This window comes from Anomalospiza imberbis, chromosome 10, assembly GCF_031753505.1.
Source record: "Anomalospiza imberbis isolate Cuckoo-Finch-1a 21T00152 chromosome 10, ASM3175350v1, whole genome shotgun sequence".
In the NCBI taxonomy this organism is placed as follows: domain Eukaryota; kingdom Metazoa; phylum Chordata; class Aves; order Passeriformes; family Viduidae; genus Anomalospiza; species Anomalospiza imberbis.
In genome coordinates, this window is record NC_089690.1 from 21,287,918 (window position 1) to 21,309,043 (window position 21,126).

The window sequence follows — 21,126 nt, forward strand, 5'->3', positions numbered from 1 at the left end:
CTTCAGGCCTCAAGGAAGGAGGCTGAGCCTGGATGCAGAGCCCAGCAGAGGGCACGGCAGCCCCACGCAGGACCTGCAGAGCCGCCCGTCAATCCCGTCCTCATCCTGCCGGCACAGTGGAAGGAGAAGGATTTTAGGGCTGCCGAATTGTTTTTAACGCCTGTGATTGGATTTTCGTGAGCTGGGGACTGTGTCTGAGGGGTGGGAGTGATCGCTGCACATCCAAGTCCCTGTAAACTGTGCAGCTGGAAGAGTTTATCCCAAACACAAGATAACTAACGTGGAATTACGTGAGCTGGTTCTCTCTTCCACAGTGTTGATACGCAGACTATCGCGATCTCTGAAACATCAATAAAAAATGCACGAATAAATTAAACTTTAATTAAAATAATGCCACCAGACTGAGCAAACTTTCTTCTTGTATTGCTTTCCATGCAGCAAAAGTTTCCCCTTCTTTTTTTCCCCCAAAAAACACGAGTGTCTGTGTTGTAACTCCTGCCATGCCTGCCCAGAGCAGTTTGACGTCGGCTGCATTTCCCAATCCCTGTATTTTTGCAGCTGCTGGTTCCCTCCATGACTTCATCCTTATTCTGCCCCTGAGCATCTTGCTCAGAGCACTGACGTGTTGTGACTCAAAGTGATGATATTTGATGCACGCAAACCAAAATCCAGCTCCTGGCTGTTCCCGGCTAAACAGAGCTGGATCACATCTGTCCCATCTCCTACAACAGCGGGAGAGCAGAAAATTTCCATAAATCGTTATTAATGATGGCTCATTATTTATGCATTGCTCAAAGCGTCTCTGCCTTCAGTGCAGCTTCCATGTGACAGCAGTGGGGTTCCAGTGCCTGGTGTTTCAAATTATTGGGATAACAAAGTAATTCCACTGAGGAGTTAATTTGGGAAATGATGGGTGGTTCTAGGTACATAGGTGATTTTAGTGATATAAAACCATTTAAATCCCTTTATTTTACATAACTGCAGAAGTGGAACAGCTGTGCCTGCAGGGCAGGTGGTTAACCTGGATGGAGGGGAGGGAAGGGGAAGGGGAAGGGATTGGAAGTAAGGAAAAGAAGGGAAGGGATGGGAAGGTAAAGAAGATGAGGAAAAGGAAGTAATGGGAAGGCAAAGCAAGTGATGGGAAGTGAAGGCATGGTGAGGGAAAACAGAGAAAGGGGAGGGCTGGGAAGGCAAGGGGAAGAATGAGAATGTAAAGTAAAGAAAGGCAAGGCAGGACAGAGGGCAGCTGAAGCAGCCTGGTCTCCCAACCCCATTGTGAGGACAGGATGGGAAGTTCCACCTGCCCTAGTATTTCCCCACCTGCCACTCCCAGGCCCTCCCAGCCAGGAGGCAGAAGATGCCCAGGATGAGCAGCCTGGTGCCAGAGGTCTCCTGGATGAGCATGAATGCATCTCCACTCTGAACTTGGGAATTCTCCTGGTGTGAAGACAGAGTCCTCCAGCCTGCCCAGCAATGGATGACAGCAATGGCCCTCCTGATACCACGTCTCCTGAACCCCAAACTCCAGAGAGTTAATCCCTGACCCTCTACAGTGCAAGCAAGGGATTGTCCTTGACAACACTTCCTTCCAGACCCACCACTCTTTGTCCTGTTTCACCAGCAGCTGCTGGGTCCCTGGGCGGTGGTGTGTGGTGCTCATGTCCCTCGGGATGCCTTCTCCAGTGACTTCAGATGGGAGTTGCCAAGCTGGAAGCATCGGAGCACTTGGAAAAGCCCTGGAAGGGGAAGGTGCTGGCTTCTGAGAAAGGGCTGCACAATCAAAACAGCCCTGGCAGTGTTTAGAGAATGCTGAAACTATCCACATTAAAGCCACTGTTTACTGGGACAAAACCAGCTCCTGAAGGCTGCATCCATGTCCCAGCCACGAGCTGGCTGTTGGAAGGTCCTGGACTGCTGCTGGTGATGAGCAGGGGAAAGAGAGGAGGAGCACAAGGAGCTGCTTGCAGGAATGATATGATGTGCTGTGCTGTGCAAACCCTCAATCATGCAAGCCTTGATCCCACATCTGTATCCCATGGAGTATCCCCATGGCCATGGGGAGCTCTGGGAAAGCTTGGGCTGCAGAAGGGGGACTGGGATGAGATTTTGAGGCAGGCAGCTCCACTCGTGCCTGTGCATGGGCTGCACTTTGGGATAATGAACAGGTTGCCTGGGGAACTTGTGGCTGCCCCATCCCTGGAAGTGTCCAAGGCCAGGTTGGATAGGGCTTGGAGCAACCTGGGATAGTGGAAGGTGTCCCTGCCCGTGGCAGGGTTGGAATTGGATGGGCTTTAAGGTCCCTTCTAACCCCAACCATTCCATGATTCTGTGATCTCAAGCACAGGCTTCTCTTTAACTCTCACTTTCACCAGGTGATTTATTTCCCTGTCAGTCCCTCTGCTCTTCCAGAAACCATCCATGAGTGAAAGCCAGAGCATCCTGCTGGGACAAGCCACTGGCAGCTGGATTTGGAGCAGAAGTGGACAAACCATTTGTAACAGGTGAGGGTCAATTCCACTCTCGGTGGTGTGGTTTGCAGAAAGATGAGACGGGAGCCTTTTTACAGCCCCCAACCCTTTCAGAGGGAGGATATTTCCAGCTCACAACAATTTCTGAGCTCTCTTGCTTTCTCACCCTGCAGGAGTAGGACACCATCCCCTAGAGGAGGCTGTCCAGGGCCCTGTCCAGCCTGGCCTTGGACACTTCCAGGGACAGCAGTTCCCTCCTGCCTTTCTCATGGTCCCTCTAAAATCTGTAAACCAAAATGTCACTGTCAGACAGCAAAGTTGTGGCTTCTCCTGGGCTGGGACACAGGACTGGAGAAGATGGGAGTGTTCCCACTCTCTCCAGAGCCTTCAAGGCAGGATGGGAGCTGGCAGGTATGGACACAGCACAATGAGCACCCCTCTGAACCCAGGGATTTTGGGGCTGGAGCTGGAGCAGAGGCTCCCTCTGCTTCCCCGGGCTCGGATTCAGCATTCCATTGATTCAGAGCGACCCTGCCTGACTCACCCAGGAGCTGAGCCTTTCCAAAGGAAAACTCACATTAAACTCTGCCACAGGGCTCTGGTGACCATATGGAGCTGGGAGAGGGGTGGGGGCCAGCCCTGACCTTTATTGTAGGGAGGGCAGCGCCGCTGACCCTCTCCCTGCCCCCTGGGGTGGCTGTTCCCAGGCCGCTCAGGTTGTTCCACAGGGCTCACTGCTAAATAAGACAATTAAATCCTTGAGCCCAGGTTTTAGTGTTTCCATGTGCAGCCAAGTATCTTAATCTGGGCTGTTTGGGGAATTTTTATCCTGTGGATCCCTTGGTATGCCTGGAATGTTTGCTTTTCCTACTGTGTGCGTGTGTTTGAGGCACTCCTGTAAAAACAAGAGCTTCCTGCCTGCCTTGTAAATCTTTCCTTGATTGGCAGAGTGGACTTTGGTGATTAATCAAGGGGCACGACAGAGCTGACACCCTCCAGGAGCTCACTCCTTGCAAATCCCCGGCACGGTGGTGGGAGACCTGGGAAGGGACCCCGGGAGCTGGCTGCTCTCCAGAGCCCTGTGGTGACATCGGTTTTCGGTAAGAGCCTGGGAGAGGAAGGACTAAACGGAAATTCCAGAGAGCTAAGGAAATGCTCCAGAGGGCCGGGACTTCAGAGGCATTTTCTATTGTATCATCGGGATAAAACACGCGGCTCCGCTTGGAGGGATTCGCTCCATGGCCAACCAAACCTTCCCAGCTTGGCTGGGCTGGGAAGGAGGAGATTTGTCCCAACCAAACCTTCCCCCTTGGTTGGGCTGGCAAGGAGGACATTTATTCCAACCAAACCTCCTCACTTTGGCTGTGCTGGGAAGGAGGAGATTTGTCCAAACCAAACCATCCCACCTTGGCTGGGCTGAGAAGGAGGAGATTTGTCCCAGCCAAACCATCCCACCTTGGCTGGGCTGAGAAGGAGGAGATTTGTCCCAGCCAAACCATCCCACCTTAGCTGGGCTGGGAAGGGGAAGATTCTCCCCCCATGCATGGATAGAGGCTTCTCCGGGAGATGGACACAGCATAGGGGAGGCTGCAGAGAAGAACCACCTTGTTGGTGATTCTGGGTTTCTCCATGTTCCCCTTGGAGGATTCCAGGTGCAAAAGGCTCTGCCTGGATGTGGCACAGGGGTTCCAAGTTAGCTCTAACCCCTGGAACAGCAGGAATACGTCCAGCATCTTGGCCAAAGGGCTCTAATTTGTCCCAACTAACTGCTGTTCTGACCCTGAGCTTGCCTGGAGCTGGCTGTGGGATCCTGAACTGGTGCTGTGTTGTGCAGGCCACACAAGGGCCTGTCCCCATGTCCCAGTGATCCCAGAAGGGTCTCAGCTTGGGAAAAAAGCTGGCAGAGCTACGGGCTGCCAGCCCTAGGGCCAGCTCCAAACTCATTGCTGTAAGCAAGGAGACCTTCAGAGCCTGGTGGAAACTTGCCATGGGAGAGGTCAGTACTCGGCATTTTAGAGGAAATGGTGAGATTTAGCAGGAAGTTCTTTACAATGAGGGTGTTAAGACACTGGCATGGGTTGCCCAGAGAAGCTGTGGCTGCCCCATCCCTGGAAATGTTCCAGGCCAGGCTGGACAGGGCTTGGAGCAACCTGGGATATTGGGAAGTGTCCCTGCCCATGGCAGAGAATTGGATTGGGTGACCTTTCAAGGTCCCTTCCAACCCAAACCATTCTGTCATTTTCAAGTTCTGGTCTTCCCAGTTTTTCCCTCGCCTTTTGCCCACTGCTAGAGGCAGGACCTGTGCTGTGTGCCAGGACAGGGCCAGGATGAGGAGCTCCAGGAACAGAGCACTGTGAACAGGCAGCCAAGGAGGGTGTGTGTGTCTATCCCAGCTGAGCTGTGGGAGGAGGGACAGGCGGGAAGGAGCACGCAGGACACACAGGAGCACTCAGGACACACATGCTGGCTGCTCCCTGGACCACAGGAAGATGATCTTTAAGGTCCCTTCCAACCCAAGCCATTCTGTGATTCTGTGAAAGAGCATTTCAGCCAGGCATGGTGATGCCAGTGTGGGCAGAGCCCTGCAGCCTCTCCCTGCTCCTGGACAAACTGTTCCCTGCCTGTTTATCCTGCTGATGCCAGAGGAGCTGATGATGGGTGCCCCTGGAGCCTGTCTCTCCACATCTGCTCCATCTTTCCCAGGCAGTGCTGGGTTTGGAGCTGCTGCTCCATCTCCGCCCATTACACCATCTGTGCTTCCTCCATGCACCTGCCAGAGGAAGCTCTTTGCTGTCCCCTCTCCACACCTGTCCTGAGGCCACTCCAGCCTCTCTCCCAGCCATCATCAACAGCAGCCCAAAAACTCGTGGCGAGAGGGTCAGGGGTGTTTTCCAGGCATTTTGTGTCCCCATGCAATGAGCGCTGTAGCCATCCAGCCCTGTTAGCTGTGACCATCCTGGTGACAACGTCACTGCCATGGTGCCAGGGGATGTTCAGTCACCTCCACGTCTGGCACCTTGTTCCCTTGTGTTCTCACCACCACACTGCTCCCAGCATGGCTCTGGTGTTTGGATGCAGCTGGCAACGATCCCAGAGGTGACACAGAGCTGCTCTGTCCCACTCTGTCCTGCTCTGTGTGGCCTCCAGGCCACCTCTAATTCATTACCAGAGTGCCTGGAAGGCCCCAGCACTGGTAGGAGCCCAAGGGAGCAGGCAGCAAGCGGGTGAAGCAGCAAGACAGTGACAATTCCTGCTGCCTTTGGCATCCTGGGATGAAGAACAACCCCTGCTCAATGCTGTCCTTCCCCTTTCTTGTTTCACCCAGCCCATCCCTGCACTGGGGACAACCTGCCTTTAAAGTGTCATCACTGGGCACTGCAGTGAACCAGTGTTTTCTCCCTCCTCAGCCTCTCCTCGGCCAGGGTTGCTCTTCCAGCATGGATATTTCTCACTTATTCTGTGTTTGGGAGCACAACGCCAAGCTGATTTTGCCCTGGCTGCATCTCTGTCAGGTTTTCCTCACAGCCAGGAAGATGTGGAATTCCTCAGGGATCCAGATATGTGTGCTTATTTTCACCTCCGCAGAGCAATGGGGACCGGGGTGTCTGGTGTCCCCCTGCTCCTCTGGGTTCTACCCCCTCCTTTTGCAAGTAGTGTCTCCAAATTGGGGTGCAGATCCCCCACATGGCCCTGGGGAGGGGGAACAGACCCATCCCTCCACCTGGATGTGCGCCAGAGTCAAGTGGGCAAACGTGGTCAGTGAGGAGGTGCTGCTGGTGGCCACCTGCCTGTGACACTTGCCTGGTGTCGCTGTGTCCACCCACATTCCCACCGAGCTCTGGGGCAGGGGATGGAGCCTCCCCTCTCCCAGAGCCATGGGGGGTTCCCTGCCAGGTGGGCAGGAAATCACACTGAATTTCTCAGGAAAAAGAGAAAATTCCTCAAAGGCGGCAAAACAACAGTGAGGGGCTTTGCTATGGAAATTCACAGCTGTGTCCCCTGGGGCTAGTGGCTCCTGGGATCTTGCTGGGCTTCACCTTTGTCCCTGCTGGCATCTCCTCAGCATTCCCTGGACTGGGTCCCACTGGTGCTAGCAGGTCAGGAACAAACCCCTCGCAGGAAACAGGGAAATAAAGGAAAGCAGAAAAGAACAATTTAACATCCAGGAATGGAAATGACTCAGGGGCATTAAAATGCAGGGAAGATGAGAAAGAGGAGGGTCCTGGCCCTGTTTTCAGCCACATTTTCCCCCTCTCAAAATTCCTAAGAAGGGGCTTTGTGAAGGTGCCTGTGGCATCAGCTCCCTGAGTGTTTGATTGATGAAGAACTGTGGCAGGAGTTTCTGGAGTGGGGATGTGCCCTGGGTTATCTATATGGGATGTATAGATCAGCTACAGAAGAGGAGAGAACACAGGAGAAAGTGGAGGGGAGGGAGCAGGAGCACTCCAACTTTCTGTGATCCTTCCCTGGGACAGATCCAGCATCCCCCTGAAAAAAAAGGGGAATCTCAGGGATCTGACTCTGGGAGAGACACCTGAGGCGTGGAGGAGCTGGCTGTCCACAGAGTGATGGGACAAGTGGGAACAGTGCTGCATTCATCTCTTGGGGATGTCCCCATCAACCTCTTTCAGATGGGATCAGTCCTGGTCCCCTCATTGCTCCAGCTGTGTCCCCACCAAGGCTACCAAGGTTTTCCCCTGGGTGGAGAGACATCTTTCCATTCCTTCCTCCATTGAGGAAGAGCCATATCAGTCACCAAGCAGCAACAGGAGTCAGGGGATTTGGCACAACCAGGAGCATCCCAATCCCACCCATGCCCTGCTCAGTCACACTGAGGTGTGTTCCCTGTTGGAGTTTTGGGAAGGGAATTCACCCTGTTGCACAGCAGCACCCCAGGTCACACATTCCCGGGGGGGATCCGACCTGGGACAGCCCAAAATGATGCAGATTTCAGAGAGAGGACAGGGAAGATGAGTTGGCCTGAGGCCTGGCAGCTTGTGGGGGTATCTCCAGGAGGACAGGATCCCTCTGGCTGGGATGGTGGGAGCAGGGCAAAGACTGGGGTGCTGCCTTGGCTCCCTGCCTGTGGGGATGCAGTTCCCTTTGGGGGCAGCCTGGGGAATCCTGGCACTGGGAAACAGCACTTGTGCAATTCCTTCAACTCCAACTCCTGGTTGCACTTTGAATCCAGAGTTTGGGACAGAAGCAGGTACCTGGAGGAAGTTTTATCAGGAAGATTGCCATGGAGAGGTTTAAGGGGTTCAGCATGGTCATGGGACACTGTCACTGGGGCTCACTGGTCACGGGACGCTGTCACCACGGTCACCATCTCCCCAGGAGATGTGCTGAGGCTGCAAACCTCCCCTCCATACCAGGCACCTTCCTCTGCCCACAATGCCCCAGTTTTCCAGGCTCAGCACGGCTGAGGGCTGAGGCATTTTGGGAGCCTGAAGACAGCCGAGGTGATCTCATCCCACGAGTATTTTCTTGGCTCCCTCTCCTGCTCCAACGCCTCGCCGATAAGGCTGGGCTGAGGTCAGTGGGAGGGTCTGGCATTGCGGAGCCGTGTGTCACCCCGCGGAGCCTGGGACATGGCACCAGAGCCTGGGATATGGCACCTGCCCTTCCCTGGCTCCAGCCAGGTCCCTGGGTCCCTGCCCCATCCTCCAGGATACTCCACCTGGGAAGAGGGTCCGTGCAGGCAGCCAAAGGTGCCCCCACCACTGCCCACAGGTCCAGCTGCTGTTGTTTCACCTTCTCCCAGGGAAAACAAAAAGGCTGAGGCTTTTCTTACCTCCAGTGTTAGAAAGAAGGAGAGGAAACTCTTCAGATGACTTTCCAAAAGGGTCTTATCAGCCCAGGAGGGGTTTCCTGCTGCCATAAGTAGAGCAGTGTTAAGATAGGAAAGGAAGGACGACACAGACATAGATAAGGCCTGGGGGACGAGCCAGGAGAGGAACCCTGGGCTGCTCCCTTGGAGCTTGGGTAGGAGCCTCATCCACCTGGGAAAGAGCAGGGCAGAGCCACAGCTGGGTCCTTTCAGAGATGTCACTGCTGGGCTTGGTATATTGGAGTGGTGCATCATCCATCATCCATCCATCCATCCATCCATCCGTCCATCTGTCCATCCATCATCTATCATCCATCCATCCGTCCATCCATCCATCTGTCCATCTGTCCATCCATCCATCATCCATCCATCCATCATCCATCCATCCATCCACCATCCATCCATCTATCATCCATCCATCCATCCGTCCATCCATCCCTCCATCCATCATCCATCCATCATCCATCCATCCATCCATCAATCATCCATCCATCCGTCCATCCATCCATCCATCATCCATCCATCCATCCATCATCCATCCATCCGTCCATCCATCCATCTGTCCATCCATTCATCCATCCACCCATCCATCCATCCGTCCATCCATCCATCCATCCATCCATCCCCATGGTGCTGGGCTTAGGCCAGTGTTTCCAGACTCTGCATGTGCCTGGGGACACAGGGACAAGTGCTGTGCTCTCGTCTCCTCCCTACACAAAACTAGACCCTCACTGGGGCTTCAGGGTGCCGATTCCCACATTTCAGCCTTCATCCATGAGGATTTGACTTGTCACTAGGAAAACTGGGCTGGAAAACCAGTTTCTTGAACTTCCAGGTGCTCCTCTTCCTCCAAGCACTGACTCCATCTCTCTGCATTTTCTTTCCATGCTCCCTTGCCTTTGAGTCTGGTACCTGCTACACGTGGGAGATTTCTTTTTTCCCCCATTTTTTGGGAGATAACCCAGAGGTAGTGAGCTGTGCCTGCAGCCCTGTGCCTGCTCTTGCACCCTGGGTGCCCCAGGGGTGATACCAGCATGTGATGGAGCAGAAAAACAAGGAGATGAGGCTGGAGACCGCCACGTCCCCCTCCCCACATCAGCCTCCCGGCTCTGTGCCAGTCGGAAGATGCCGAGTTCCCTCAAAAGAATGGGAGCTTAATGTCCCGGAGCTAATAAGCAATTTTCCCCTGCACCTGCCTCTCCCTGCCGCCTCCCCTCCAGCCATCTGCTGTCTCGGGGCCTCTGGACTCTGCACCGACAGCCTGGGGCGCCCGGGGCTGAGACGGGGCTGGTGTTTCACCACTTTGGGGCTGGGGGTGCTCAGTGTCTCCCCAGAGATGAACTGGGGTGCTTTGAAGGGGGAGTTCGGCCCCCTGATGGTTTCCTCCATCCTTGTGTCCCCCCCCAGGGAGGTGGATGGCAGAGCCCAAAAGGGGAAACTGAGACTGGGAGAGCAGCAGGGAACACCCAAAGGTGCCCAGCCAGACACGAGCTGGCAGGAATTGCTGCATCCACAAGGAGCTGGCATCCCCAGACAGGGGGGTGTGAGGATGGAGGACACAAGGAGAGAGGAATGCAAGGAGAGAGATGTGAAGAGGAGATGCAAGGAGGGGGAAGGTGAGGAGGGGGGATGTGAGGTGGGGGATGCAAGAAGTGGGATGTGAAATACGAAGAGGGGGACATAAGGAGGGGGATGTGAGGAGGAAGACACGAGGAAGAATGTGAGGTGGGGAATGAGAGGACAGGGGTGTGGGGAGGGGGATGTGAGAAGGAGGATGTAAGGAGAGGGACATGAGGAAGGGGGATGAGAGGAGGGGGGATGAGAGGAGGGGGATGCGAGAAGGGGGGGCCCGAGGGGGCAGAGCAGATGGGGCCAGCAGGCTCGGGGTTGCCCCGGCCCCGCAGACAAAGGCTGGGGCAGATTTACGGCCCGGGACAGCTGGCGGGCAGAGCCGGCCCCCCCGCCCGCAGCTGCCGCTCCCGCTCCCGGCCGCGCTCCTGCGCCGGCGGCGGCCCCGGGGCGGAGCGGGGCGGGACCGGCCCCACATTCCGGGCATAGCAAAGCCCGGCCCGGCCCCCGCGGCTCCGGGACGCTCAGAGCCGCCGCAGCACCGCTCCGCTCCGCCATGCCCCGGTGAGTTCCGCCGCCGGGACCCCCGACCGGCACCTGGGACCCCCCGGCACCGGGAACTTCCCAGCACCGGGACCCCCCCGAGCGGCATCGGGACCCCCCAGCACCGGGAATCCCCCGGTACTGCCGCGCCCCCCTCCCCCGACACAGGGAACCCCTTAGCACTGGGACGCCACGGACCGGGATCGGGACCCCCAGCAGCACTGAGAGCCCCCCGGCACGGGGATGCCCCTCGGGGAAAGGACGCTTCCGTGGCACCGGGAATTCCCCAGCAGGGATCGGGACCTCCCTCGGCACCGGGACCCACCCGGACCAGCAATCCCGGGACTGAGACCCCCTTGGACCGAGATCCTCCCGGCCGGGACTGGGACACCCCCCTGGGGCTGGGACTCTTCGGCCGGGATCGAACCCCCCTGGCCCAAGGAAGCCCCCAGTCGGGACAGGGATCCCTCCACGGGAACCGGGACCCTTCTCCCTGGGATCGGGACTCGCCCCCCCCGCCCGCACCTTGACCCTCCCGGGGAAAAGACCCTCTCCAATGCCGGATCCATCCCCTGGGACCGGGAACCTTCCTGGAACCCTCCCAAACGGGACCGGAACATCCCCACGGCATCTAGAGCCTCCACCCCCCGCCCACGGAAAAATCCCAGGACCCTCACCGGGACCGGGACACCTCTGCAAGTCCAGGACCTCCATGTCCGGGTCCGGGGATGGAGGGTCCTATCCATCTCCCGGTGGCTCTGTGCCCGGTCCCGTGGGGCTGCGTTATCCCCCACTCCCGGGCCAGTCCCGGTCCCAGCTCCATGGGGCACCAGCTCCGGAGCCAGCCCCAGGTGGCAGGCCCGGCCCCGGGCGCGCTGAGAGTGCCGGTGCTCGGCCACCCCACTGCGGAGGCTGCTCCGCTCTCCCTCTGCCGCCACGGGCTCCCACCCCTCCGGCACGTCCGGGCCACATTCCTGGCAAACAATCCCGTGTCCATCAGGATCCGGACTCTCCTGCCGCGACTGCTTCGCAACAATCCCGTTTCTCCCTCTTGCAGGTGTCTCGGCGTGCCCAGTTGCTGTTGAGGTCCCCCGGGACGCCCTTCTCGGGTGGAAACGTGGCTGTGCCGCCGGCACGGACGGACATGAGGACGGCGGAGGACTCGAACGGGACGGTGCTGCACCGCCTGATCCAGGAGCAGCTGCGCTATGGGAATCTCACGGAGAACCGCACTCTGCTGGCCATCCAGCAGCAGGCCCTGCGCGGCGGCGGCGCCGGGAGCCCCCGCTCCTCCCTGGAGAGCCTGAGCCCAGAGGAGAGCCAGATGGTGCAGCAATCCACGCGGCAGGAGCCGCAGGGCCAGGAGCATCACTCCGACCACGTCTACTTGGAGAACAGCGTCTATCGGCTCTGCCCGCCCAAGGGCGAGGAGCTCCCCACCTACGAGGAGGCCAAGGCGCATTCCCAGCTGTTCGCCTCGCAGCGGGGAGCGGCGGGCGCGGGGCTCCGCGCTGAGAGCGCCCCGCGCGGGGCCGACAGCGGGGCCCGGCGCCCCGACGAGGGGCTGAAGGAGCTGAAGCACGGCCACGTGCGGTCGCTGAGCGAGCGGCTCATGCGGATGTCGCTGGAGCGGAACGGGGCCAAGACGCAGAGCCCCATCAGCGCTTCCCACAGCTTCCCGCAGCTGTCCCGGCAGCTCGCCCCCCTGCGCGGGCAGCACCCCGAGGGCACGGAGCCGCGGGGACCGCCCCCGGAGTATCCCTACGTCATCCCTTCCCAGGACGCTTACCTGGCTGAACCCCGACCCTGCTCCCGGGAAGGTCCTGGATTTCAGCATCCTGAGATCAGGTAAATTGTGGCCCCTGGGCTCTGCTTTTGGATGCCTCCCAGAAATGTCCAGGATGGACGCTTGGAACTTGCAGGATGTGAAGGGCAGTGGGGGCTCAGAGCAGCTGCTTTTGTCCTCACTGGCCCAGGCCATGGGGCTCTGCCGGGAGCCCCCCACTCTGCTCCTGTCCCCAGCTCCCCCAGCATGGCTGGGCTTTTCTAACCACTGACAAAAATCCCATTCCCACAGCAGAACCTGTCTCCTCCCCATGCACCAGGAGGGAGCTGGGGGGAACCGAGGGGGTAATCTAGGAGCTGGAAGCAGCCCAGGAAACAGCTAAATGTGGAATAGGTATGGGGCAGGGTGGAAAACAAATATGCTCCCTGCTCCACGGAAATCCATGCCATGGTCCTGAGCTGGGAATGTCCATGTAACTTGGAATTGCTGCTGAGCAGAGCCTGGGCTGGTGCCAGGTGGTCTGTGGTCCCTTTGGCAGCTCAATGCCTCTGGCAAAGCCCCAGGTGATTGTGAGATGGACATCTTGGGATCCAGGCATTGCCTAGAATCTGAGGAGGACTGGAAACAACCTCTTCCAGTGTGGAAAATGATGGGAAGAAGGGAACTGGTGGCTCAATGTGAGGACACACTGCTCCCAGCCCTGCTGATCTATCCAGGCAGAGAGCGATAGCATCTCCAGCAGGAAAACCTTCTCCTTCCAGGGAACAAAGAGGGGAAGGGGAGCTGCGAGGAAGATGTATTTATTCTTCCTTGCTCCTATATCATCCCGCAGGAATGCAGGCCCTTGGCGGGCAGCCCGTGGGGGAGCGCAGCGGGGCCGGGCCGTGCACAGCCACCCTGCTCAGGGTATTCCAGGCAGGATGTTGAGGTGGGATGCTGGAGCAGTGGCACAAGGGGCAGCCAGGCTGGCCTGGCTCCTCCAAATAGAAAAAGGATACATCCATAGTTTGGCAGTGAGGACCTATGTCAGGAGTCTTTGCTTTGCATAGGAAATAAGGAAAATGCCGGCTTCCAAGGTGCATCCTATACCAGGCTGCCTGCAGCATTCCCAGGAAGAGAGGGACCTGGGGGTTTGGGAGCCCATCCAGACCCACTGGTCAGGTCCTGGAGGGGTCAGGTCAAGGCATCCCTGCAAGATGGGATTTGTGGTTAGAGAACAAGTGCTTCCCAGTTCTAAAAAGCAGGATAGGCACTTCCACCTCCTTTGAGGTGACTTGGAGGCACTGCCACGTGTTTGATGGGATGCTGGAGCTGCAGCCAGCTCTCCCACCCTGCCAAACCTTGACACCCCCTCCTCGCTGTCTGCAGGGTGCTGCCCACCTCGGTCCCAGCCGCGTTCCTGCCGCTGTGTCCGGGTGCGCTGGGTCCGGCCGGCGTGGAGGCCCTGGTCAGCGCCCAGGCGGTGTCGGCCGGCAGCCGCCTGGCCCGGGCAGACGCCATCCTGCGAGAGAACGAGAGGCTCCAGCGGGAGAGTGAGAAGCTGCGGCGGGAGCTGGAGAGCTGTGCTGAGAAGGCGAGCCGCATCCACAAGGTGAGGGGATGGTGGCAACTTTCCGTGTCCCTCCTGCCCGGGGCGATGCTCGACCAGCTGCTGTGAAAATTCACCCCCTTTAGTGATTTAATCCTTTCTCCTCCTCCCTCTGGCAGCTTGTTCCCCTCGGAGCAGCTGCAGCACGGCAGCCGGGACTGGGGAGAAGGAGCCCATTCTCCAGTGACCCTCTCCCTCCGCCTGTCCCCCCATCCCAGCCGCCACAGAAAGCCCTTTGTGTGGCCGTGTACAAGGGGCGGCTGTTCCCCGTGGCTGGGCTATGGCAGAGCCAAAATCTGTGGAGAAACTCTTCCATAAGAGAAAAGAACAAAAAAATCAGTTTTCTCCCCCCAAAACATGTGCTGGGGGTCAACTTGGGGTGCACTGAGCTCCTCTGGCAGCTCAGGTTGGGCTGAGCACCCTGGCTGGGCTTTGGCTGGCATCTCCCTTTCCTCATTCCATGAATATCTAACCCTGGCTTGTCCCTTCCTCCACCCCAGCTGGAGAGCGAGATCCAGCGCATCTCGGAGGATTACGAAAACCTTGTCAAGGCGTCTTCCAAGCGGGAAGCCTTGGAGAAAGCCATGAGGAACAAGAGAGACTGTGAGATGCGACGGCTGCAGGATTTCAACCGAGACCTGAAAGGTGAGGGGACCCTCTGTGTCCCCATCCCCATGGGTGCTCTGTGTCCCCCAGCTGTTTCCATGGGAAACCAGGCTTTTCCCCCTTCCTCCAGCCAAAATCTTGTATTTAAATCTTAATTGGGTTTGATTGTTTTGCACCAGAACGGTTGGAATCGGCGAACAAGCAGCTGGCCAGCAAGACCCAGGAAAACCAGGAGAGCAACCAGGGCAGCGTGGCCAAACTCCTGGCACAGAGTAAGTCCCGGGGGACACCCATCTTTGCCCAGCTCCCCGTGGCATATGCGAGCAGGGCTCGGCTGGAGGAGGAGGCGGGTGGCGGGCGGCAGCTCTCGCCCTTCCCCAGGGAGGATGGAGCAGTTCTTGGCGCTGGACTCGCGCCATTAATCCCGGCGGCCGGCCGGCCGGCGGCGTGACCCGCATTCCCCACATTCCTGCCGCAGCTCCGGCTCTTCCAGCACCAAGCCCGCACTCCCGCCCCACGCCAGCCCGGCCATTCTCTCCCTCCTCCCTCCTGCACTTCGCAGCCATGCCAGCCTGGACTGGGGAAAAATGTAGTGAAATTTTAGCAGAGATGTGATTTTGGTGTTGGTAGGAAGAATTGCATCCCCTTCCCTAAGGTGGCTGGATTCACACCAGACAGGTTTCACCCTTCCTGAGCTAAAATTTAGGCTGGAATGTGGCACGTGGAGACTTTTGGCCATCTGCCCAAGTGGCTGGAATGCCCCTGACCCCCATTTGATAGAAGATCTGCAGGAAGGGGTGGCATGGGCAGATGTCGGGAAGCAAAGAACCCCCACTGGGCTTTGTGGACCAGCCTTAGGGAAGCCAAATGTCTGAGATTTGTGGGGTTCCCTTGCAGGCTACGAGCACCAGCAGGAGAAGGAGAAGCTGGAGCGGGAGGTGGCCCTGCTGCGCAGCGCCAACGAGGACCAGCGGCGGCGGGCAGAGCTGCTGGAGCAGGCACTGGGCAGCGCCCAGGCACGGGCGGCCAAGGCAGAGGCCGAGCTCCGGAAGAAACGAGCCTACGTGGAGAAGGTGGAGCGGCTGCAGGCAGCCCTGGGGCAGCTCCAGGCCGCTTGTGAGAAGAGGGAGCAGCTGGAGCTGCGGCTCCGCACCCGCCTGGAGCAGGAGCTGAAGATGCTGCGGGCTCAGCAGGTGGGTGCTGGCAAGCCACGGCGGCTCCAGCGAGGCACGGCGGGTGCTGCGTCCTCCCAGTACCTCCTCATCCTCACTGGGGCTTTGTTTTGGCTGCTGCAGAGGCAGGCAGGCACCGCAAGCGGGGGGACGCCGGAGCTGAGCGCCCACACACTGTCGGAGCAGCTGAGGGAGAGGGAGGAGAAGATCCTGGCGCTGGAGGCCGACATGACCAAGTGGGAGCAGAAGTACCTGGAGGAGTGCACCATGCGCCAGTTCGCCATGGACGCCGCGGCCACGGCGGCCGCCCAGCGCGACACCACCCTCATCAGCCACTCCCCACGGCACTCCCCCAACAGCAGCTTCAACGAGGACCTTCTCCTGGCCAGCCACAAGCACCAGGAGATGGAGAACAGGTAGTCCAACCTTGCCAGAGCATTTGGTCCCCATTAAACTTTTTGGTTGGGCAGTGCTTGGATCCTCCTCTTCCCATCCAGCTCCTCTTTCAGCTTCTGCCTTTCCTCCTCTCCAGATTAAAAGCCCTTCATGCCCAAATCCTGGAGAAGGATGCTGTCATCAAGGTCCTGCAGCAGCGCTCGCGGAGGGACCCCAGCAAAGCCCTTCAGGGCTCCCTGCGGCCGGCCAAATCTGTGCCCTCCATCTTCGCTGCTTCCGCCGCCCCAAGCTGGCCAGGGGCTGGCCAGAGTGACCGGTCATCCGAGGGCAGCTCCCGTGGCAGCACAGGTAAATAGGGACACCTGCCCACTCCCTACCTTCACTTGGCAGTGGGGACCTGCTTGCAGTTTTCCCCTGTGGTTCTGGAGTTAGAGAGCTTGGGGAGGGGTGATTCCTCCAGGACCAGCCAGCAATCACAGGATCTCAGAATGGTTTGGGTTGGAAGGGACCTTTAAGCTCATCTTGTTCCACCCTCTCCTATGGGCAGGGACACCTTCCACTAGACCAGGTTGCTTCAAGCCCTGTCCAATCTGGTCTTAAAATCTTGAATCCCTTATTACCTTGAATCCCTAACAGAGTCTCCTCCAGCAGGCAAAGCCACCACTGAGGGGACTGCAGTGTCCACTGTCTTTCCTTTGCCATCCCACTCAAAGCACGGCAGCAAGGACGGCAGCACGCAGACAGATGGAGTGGCCGGGAGCAGCGAGCAGGGCGAGGGCACCGGAGTGCTGGGTGAGTCCCCTCAGATGGCACGGGGCAGGGAGTTGGGATGTCCCAGCATGTGGGCTTAGCATCCCTGGGACAGGATTTGCACAAGCATCAGCAATTTTTTAAGGCCCCAGTTGAGTTGGGTGGGTTTGAATCTCTGCGAATCCCTGTAAATCCCTTCTTTCTCTGCAGAGAGCTCAGCCACTGCCAGAGCCCTGGACCTGTCTGACATGGTGGAGATCCTGATTTAAGGCCACCCAGGTCTGCATGCTGGCCTCTCCACTCTTCCTGCCAGCATGTCGGGATGGAGAAGCATCTGAGAAGGAGGGGCCGAGCTGGGAGCTCAGCGGTGTCCCCTCGGCCGGTCTCGGCAGTGACTCCGGGGTGTGGGAGGGTCACTGTCCCCCTCAGTGCCCACATGGGTCCCTGGCTGCGCAGGGCGCGCTGGAGCCTGGGGACCCCGCGGTGGCGTCATCCTCATCCTGGCGCTATCCCAACTTCATCCCCATCCCAGCTCCCACTTCTGGGTCTTGGCCATCTGCACCCACCCAGGTGCTTGGCTTCCAACTGCAAAATCCCTCTCTGATCGCCCGAACTGTACCCACAAGCTGAAGCCTCTGCACGAGGGCTGAGCTGGGAGGGATCCTCTGTGGGTCCCATCGACCACCCGGATCCACGTGGCCAAGCTAAGCACTGGGAGCACCAAACTTCCATTACCTGCATCCTGCCTCTGGGTTTTCGTCACGGGCGGGCGAGGGCTTTGTGATGGGGTGACAGTGAAACAAAAATGACAGCAGAGGGGACAGAGGGTGGAGGAAAAGCAGAGGTGAAGGGCTCCGAGGATGCCGATGGAGGCAGCGGGATGTGCCGCTCTTCTCCTGGCTGCATCCCCCGGCTACTGGCAGCTGGCTTCTGCCCGTAGCCAGCGCCGACATCCTGCTCTTCGGAGATTCCCATCCTTGCCCTTCATGTAAATATATATATTTTTCTTTATTTCTTTCCCCTTTCAATGTGTGCATTTGCTGGCCAACTGCATTTTTTATTTTTCTCTCCCCAGACATGTAAAAAATGCGTTCGGTTCTCGTGCATTGTTTACAAAATGGAAAAGACGCAAAAAATTATGAAAGAGGAAAAAAACCCCCAAAACCCATGACTTAATATATTTTATATTAATATTGGTATTTCTTTTTAAGTATTTTTTTCGTGCTGTGAACTTTTTTTCCTGCCAAAGACGACAAGTTCTCGTTTGTGCGTTTTAAGTTATCTTTAAGTATTTAAACATAAACCTGGCTGTTTCGTTATGCCACCCTATACCGAGATTGCTGTAGCATTCCACTTGGTATAACAATATTTTAATAAAAAAAACAAATCTTGATCCATGGATTCTCTTTTTTTCCATGCAATGCAGAGAGATGGGGGTGCCAGCAGGGGAAGAGGGCCTGGGATTGCTGACCCCCTGGTTCACATGTCCTTCCCAGCTCCCCAGGGCAGAGAGATTTGGGGTGCAGCTGCATGGGAGAGGGGAAAAATGCTTAAGAGCATTTCTGCATTCTCCAAAATCCCATTGGGATCCCATTCCCCTCACCTTCATAGGTGAAAAGGATGGAGCTGCCTAAAAGTGTTGATATGGTTTCCTTCCTGCATCCCTGTGTCCTCAATCTTTGCACCCTGCTGTCCTTGATCTCTGCATCCCATAACTGCATCCTGATGGGATCCTCCTCCTCTTCCTCACAAAACCCATTCATGCCCTCCTAAGCCCTTGCCACAGGGGCTCCCTGATATCTTCCAGCATGGATGGACCTGGTTCCCAAGCTCTCCTTGGCTTTGTCAGCCATTTCCAAGCCCTTCCTACTCTGCCTGGCTCCTTGGTCTTCCAGAAGACCAGAAGATTTCCATGGGTTGGATTTTTATTTTCTAATAACTGTGGTGTTAATGCTTCCCAGGGAACATCCCTGGGGACTCTGCCATCTCCAGCCAGGCCAAGGCTTTCCCTTTGTGCCACCCCTTGGCATTAACTGGGGGCTCGTCTTTATTATCCTGCTGTCCCAGGGGACCAGCAGCTCTTGTACTCTGCAAGAGTGTTTAAACTTGGATTATGCGGAACAATGGCATCAGAAATCAGTTTTGCTGCCAGCTCTTCCATGGAACCATGGAATCATGGAACCATTTAGGTTGGAAAAGCACTTCAAGATCATCAAGCCTGACTGTTAAACCAGCACTGCCAAAGCCACCACTAAAACCATGTCCCCAAGTACCACATCCACATGGTTTTCAACACTTCCAAGGATAGCGATTCCTGGCCAGGATCCATTGAGGATCACTGGTCTTGGTGGGACAGTGATACTGAATCCCAGCTGAGCTTCAACCTTCCCACTCAGGAATCTGGAAGAAGTATGGTTAAAAAATGAAAATTTGGGTCTTTCTATGGCTGTGGGACAGGTCTCTATCCCTGAGGAGCAGGTTAGGGAGACTTGGAGCAATACGAACCTTGGAGCTGGGATCCTTCTATGCACCAATGGCTTCTCCTGGGTGTTGCAAGCAGGGAAATCAGCTCTGCCCATGCAGAACGCTGAAAAGGACCCTGAAACAGGGCCAGGAATGGGAAGAACAGGGTGGGAAGCTCACAGGGAACTGCTGAGGTCGGGAATATGTCTGGGGGATCCTGGTGGCCTCCAGCCAGGGCTGTACCTGCCCTGCCTCCCCCAGCTCCCGCTGCTCCAGAGCCCGAGAAGGCCAGCAGCATTCCTGGCATACCGCAGCTCTCACACCCCGTGCTTTATTTACCCGAATCCGGATGCAGAGTGGCCTGGCTGCAGGTCTGGCTGTTTGCAGGGAGCTTTCTCGGACCAGGGATTCAGGGAATGGGCTCCTGTTGAGAGCTCTGCCCACTGATCCTCATCCCCAGGGCTCTCAGTCTCTGGCAGTCAGAAAAAAGTACAAAGCCCATCTGTGGATACAGGAATTGGGCTGTAGGGAAAGGATTCCTAAATCCAGCAGGTCCCAGCTCCTCCTGCCGCACTTCTCGAGGAGCTGTGTGCTTTGGTAGGGATGCTGTTCAGCCAGAGCAACATCCCAAAAGAGCTGCACACCTTGGCCATGGAAGCTGCTGTGGGGGTGGGTTATCACCTGCTCTGTCCCCACAGGCATTTCCGTCTGCCCTTCCCACACTGTCTCCCTGGATTTCACCATCGGCATTGCCTGGACCCACTGTCCTTTATTCCATGTCTGTCCTTTGTCCCATGTCTCTGCCACCATGGCACAGCTGAAATACCAGGTGGGAGCCAAACCTCCTGCTCCCATCCCTGTGATCTCTGCGTCCTTGATCCTTGCATCCTTGTGTCCCTGCAGCCCTGTGTCCTTCTGTTCCTGTGTCTTTCATCTCTACATACCTGTGTCCCTGCATCCCTGTCTCCTGTCTAGGACACAGGGCTCCCAAGCCTTGGCAGGGGATGCTGGAGGTGCCTGCAGAGCTGCTGGCTGGGCTGGCACCTGGATGAGACTCCTCCTGTGGGCTGCACATCGCCTCCCTGGAGAGATGGGAAAGGGCCAGCAGGCTCTGCTCCAAGTGCCACCAGTGTCACTTTGGTGGCTTTGGGTGGGATGCCCTCTCTCGGGGCAGCAGCTCTTGTGGGTGACAGGGAGATGGCTCTGCTGCTCCAGGGCTGTCTGGGAGTTCTGGTCCCTCTGTGGTCACAGTGGGCTGGGACAAGGCCAAGGATCTCCTTGGGGCTCCCTGGCTGCCCACCAAGCCCCATTCCCAGCCAGGAACAACTCATTCCCTTGGTGCCACACCACAGCAACCTCTCTGCAACTGTGGTTCCTGCTTTTCCTCACTTCTCTTTGGAGAACATTGGAACTTGGTCCTTGGAGCATCCTTGAATTTTGGCATGTCCATTGTGGGCCCAGTTCCTCCTCCTCATTTCCTCGTGCATCCCCACCCATTTTCCACTTGCTGAATGCTCGAACTGAATGGGGAAAGACAAGCTCATCACACTCTCCTTCGTATGGAAAACCGTTTAAAAACAAAAAAAAATCCTCACTGGAATTTGGGAGAAAGGGAATTTCACACCCCCCCCCCTTCCAAATAATCCCGATCCTCGTGGGGGAAGCCTGGCAAGGCTGTGGGCCAGCCCTGCAGCCGCTTCCCAGCAAACCAGTCAGGCAAACCGGGTGCTTTCTCTCGCCTCAAGTCCCGGCTTGCTCGTCGGACCGGCAGGAATGAAGCTCTCCCCGCTGGTCCTGCTGAACCCTTCCCTTCCCCCTCCCTCCCTCTCTCATCTCACCCCTTTCCCGGAGGTCCCCCAGCCTTCCAGGCTCCTCTCTGTGTCCAGAGCTTGTTGGTGGGTGCCCCCCGGGCTTTCTTCTGCCAGGGGGTCAACGCTCCCTTCCCGAATTCCTTT

At 57.2% G+C, this 21,126-nt stretch overlaps 1 protein-coding gene and 1 long non-coding RNA gene across 7 annotated transcripts; one reads left to right on the plus strand and one right to left on the minus strand.

Annotated features, from left to right (window-relative positions):
* Window positions 1-45: 45 nt before the first annotated feature.
* On the minus strand, window positions 46-11,455 carry LOC137480182 (uncharacterized). 2 transcript variants are annotated; one of them, XR_011002740.1, is made up of 3 exons: window positions 11,094-11,455; window positions 8,263-8,342; window positions 46-722 (listed from the first exon to the last, which is right to left on the minus strand). It is a non-coding gene; the product is annotated as an uncharacterized lncRNA (long non-coding RNA). The 2 variants fall into 2 exon arrangements; XR_011002739.1 differs by lacking the exon at window positions 46-722 and adding an exon at window positions 5,146-6,580.
* Window positions 10,299-18,095, plus strand: AMOTL2 (angiomotin like 2). 5 transcript variants are annotated; one of them, XM_068201153.1, is made up of 10 exons: window positions 10,299-10,431; window positions 11,468-12,258; window positions 13,565-13,787; window positions 14,285-14,429; window positions 14,570-14,662; window positions 15,288-15,583; window positions 15,686-15,978; window positions 16,095-16,306; window positions 16,595-16,750; window positions 16,919-18,095. In XM_068201153.1, the coding sequence occupies exons 2-10, from the start codon at window positions 11,555-11,557 to the stop codon at window positions 16,975-16,977; spliced, it is 2,181 nt and encodes a 726-aa protein (XP_068057254.1). In that variant the 5' UTR covers window positions 10,299-10,431; window positions 11,468-11,554; the 3' UTR covers window positions 16,978-18,095. The 5 variants fall into 5 exon arrangements, with proteins under 5 accessions (XP_068057254.1, XP_068057255.1, XP_068057250.1 ...); XM_068201154.1 differs by having other exon boundaries at window positions 16,607-16,750; XM_068201149.1 differs by lacking the exon at window positions 16,919-18,095 and adding an exon at window positions 16,866-16,914 and having other exon boundaries at window positions 16,595-16,799.
* Window positions 18,096-21,126: the final 3,031 nt, after the last annotated feature.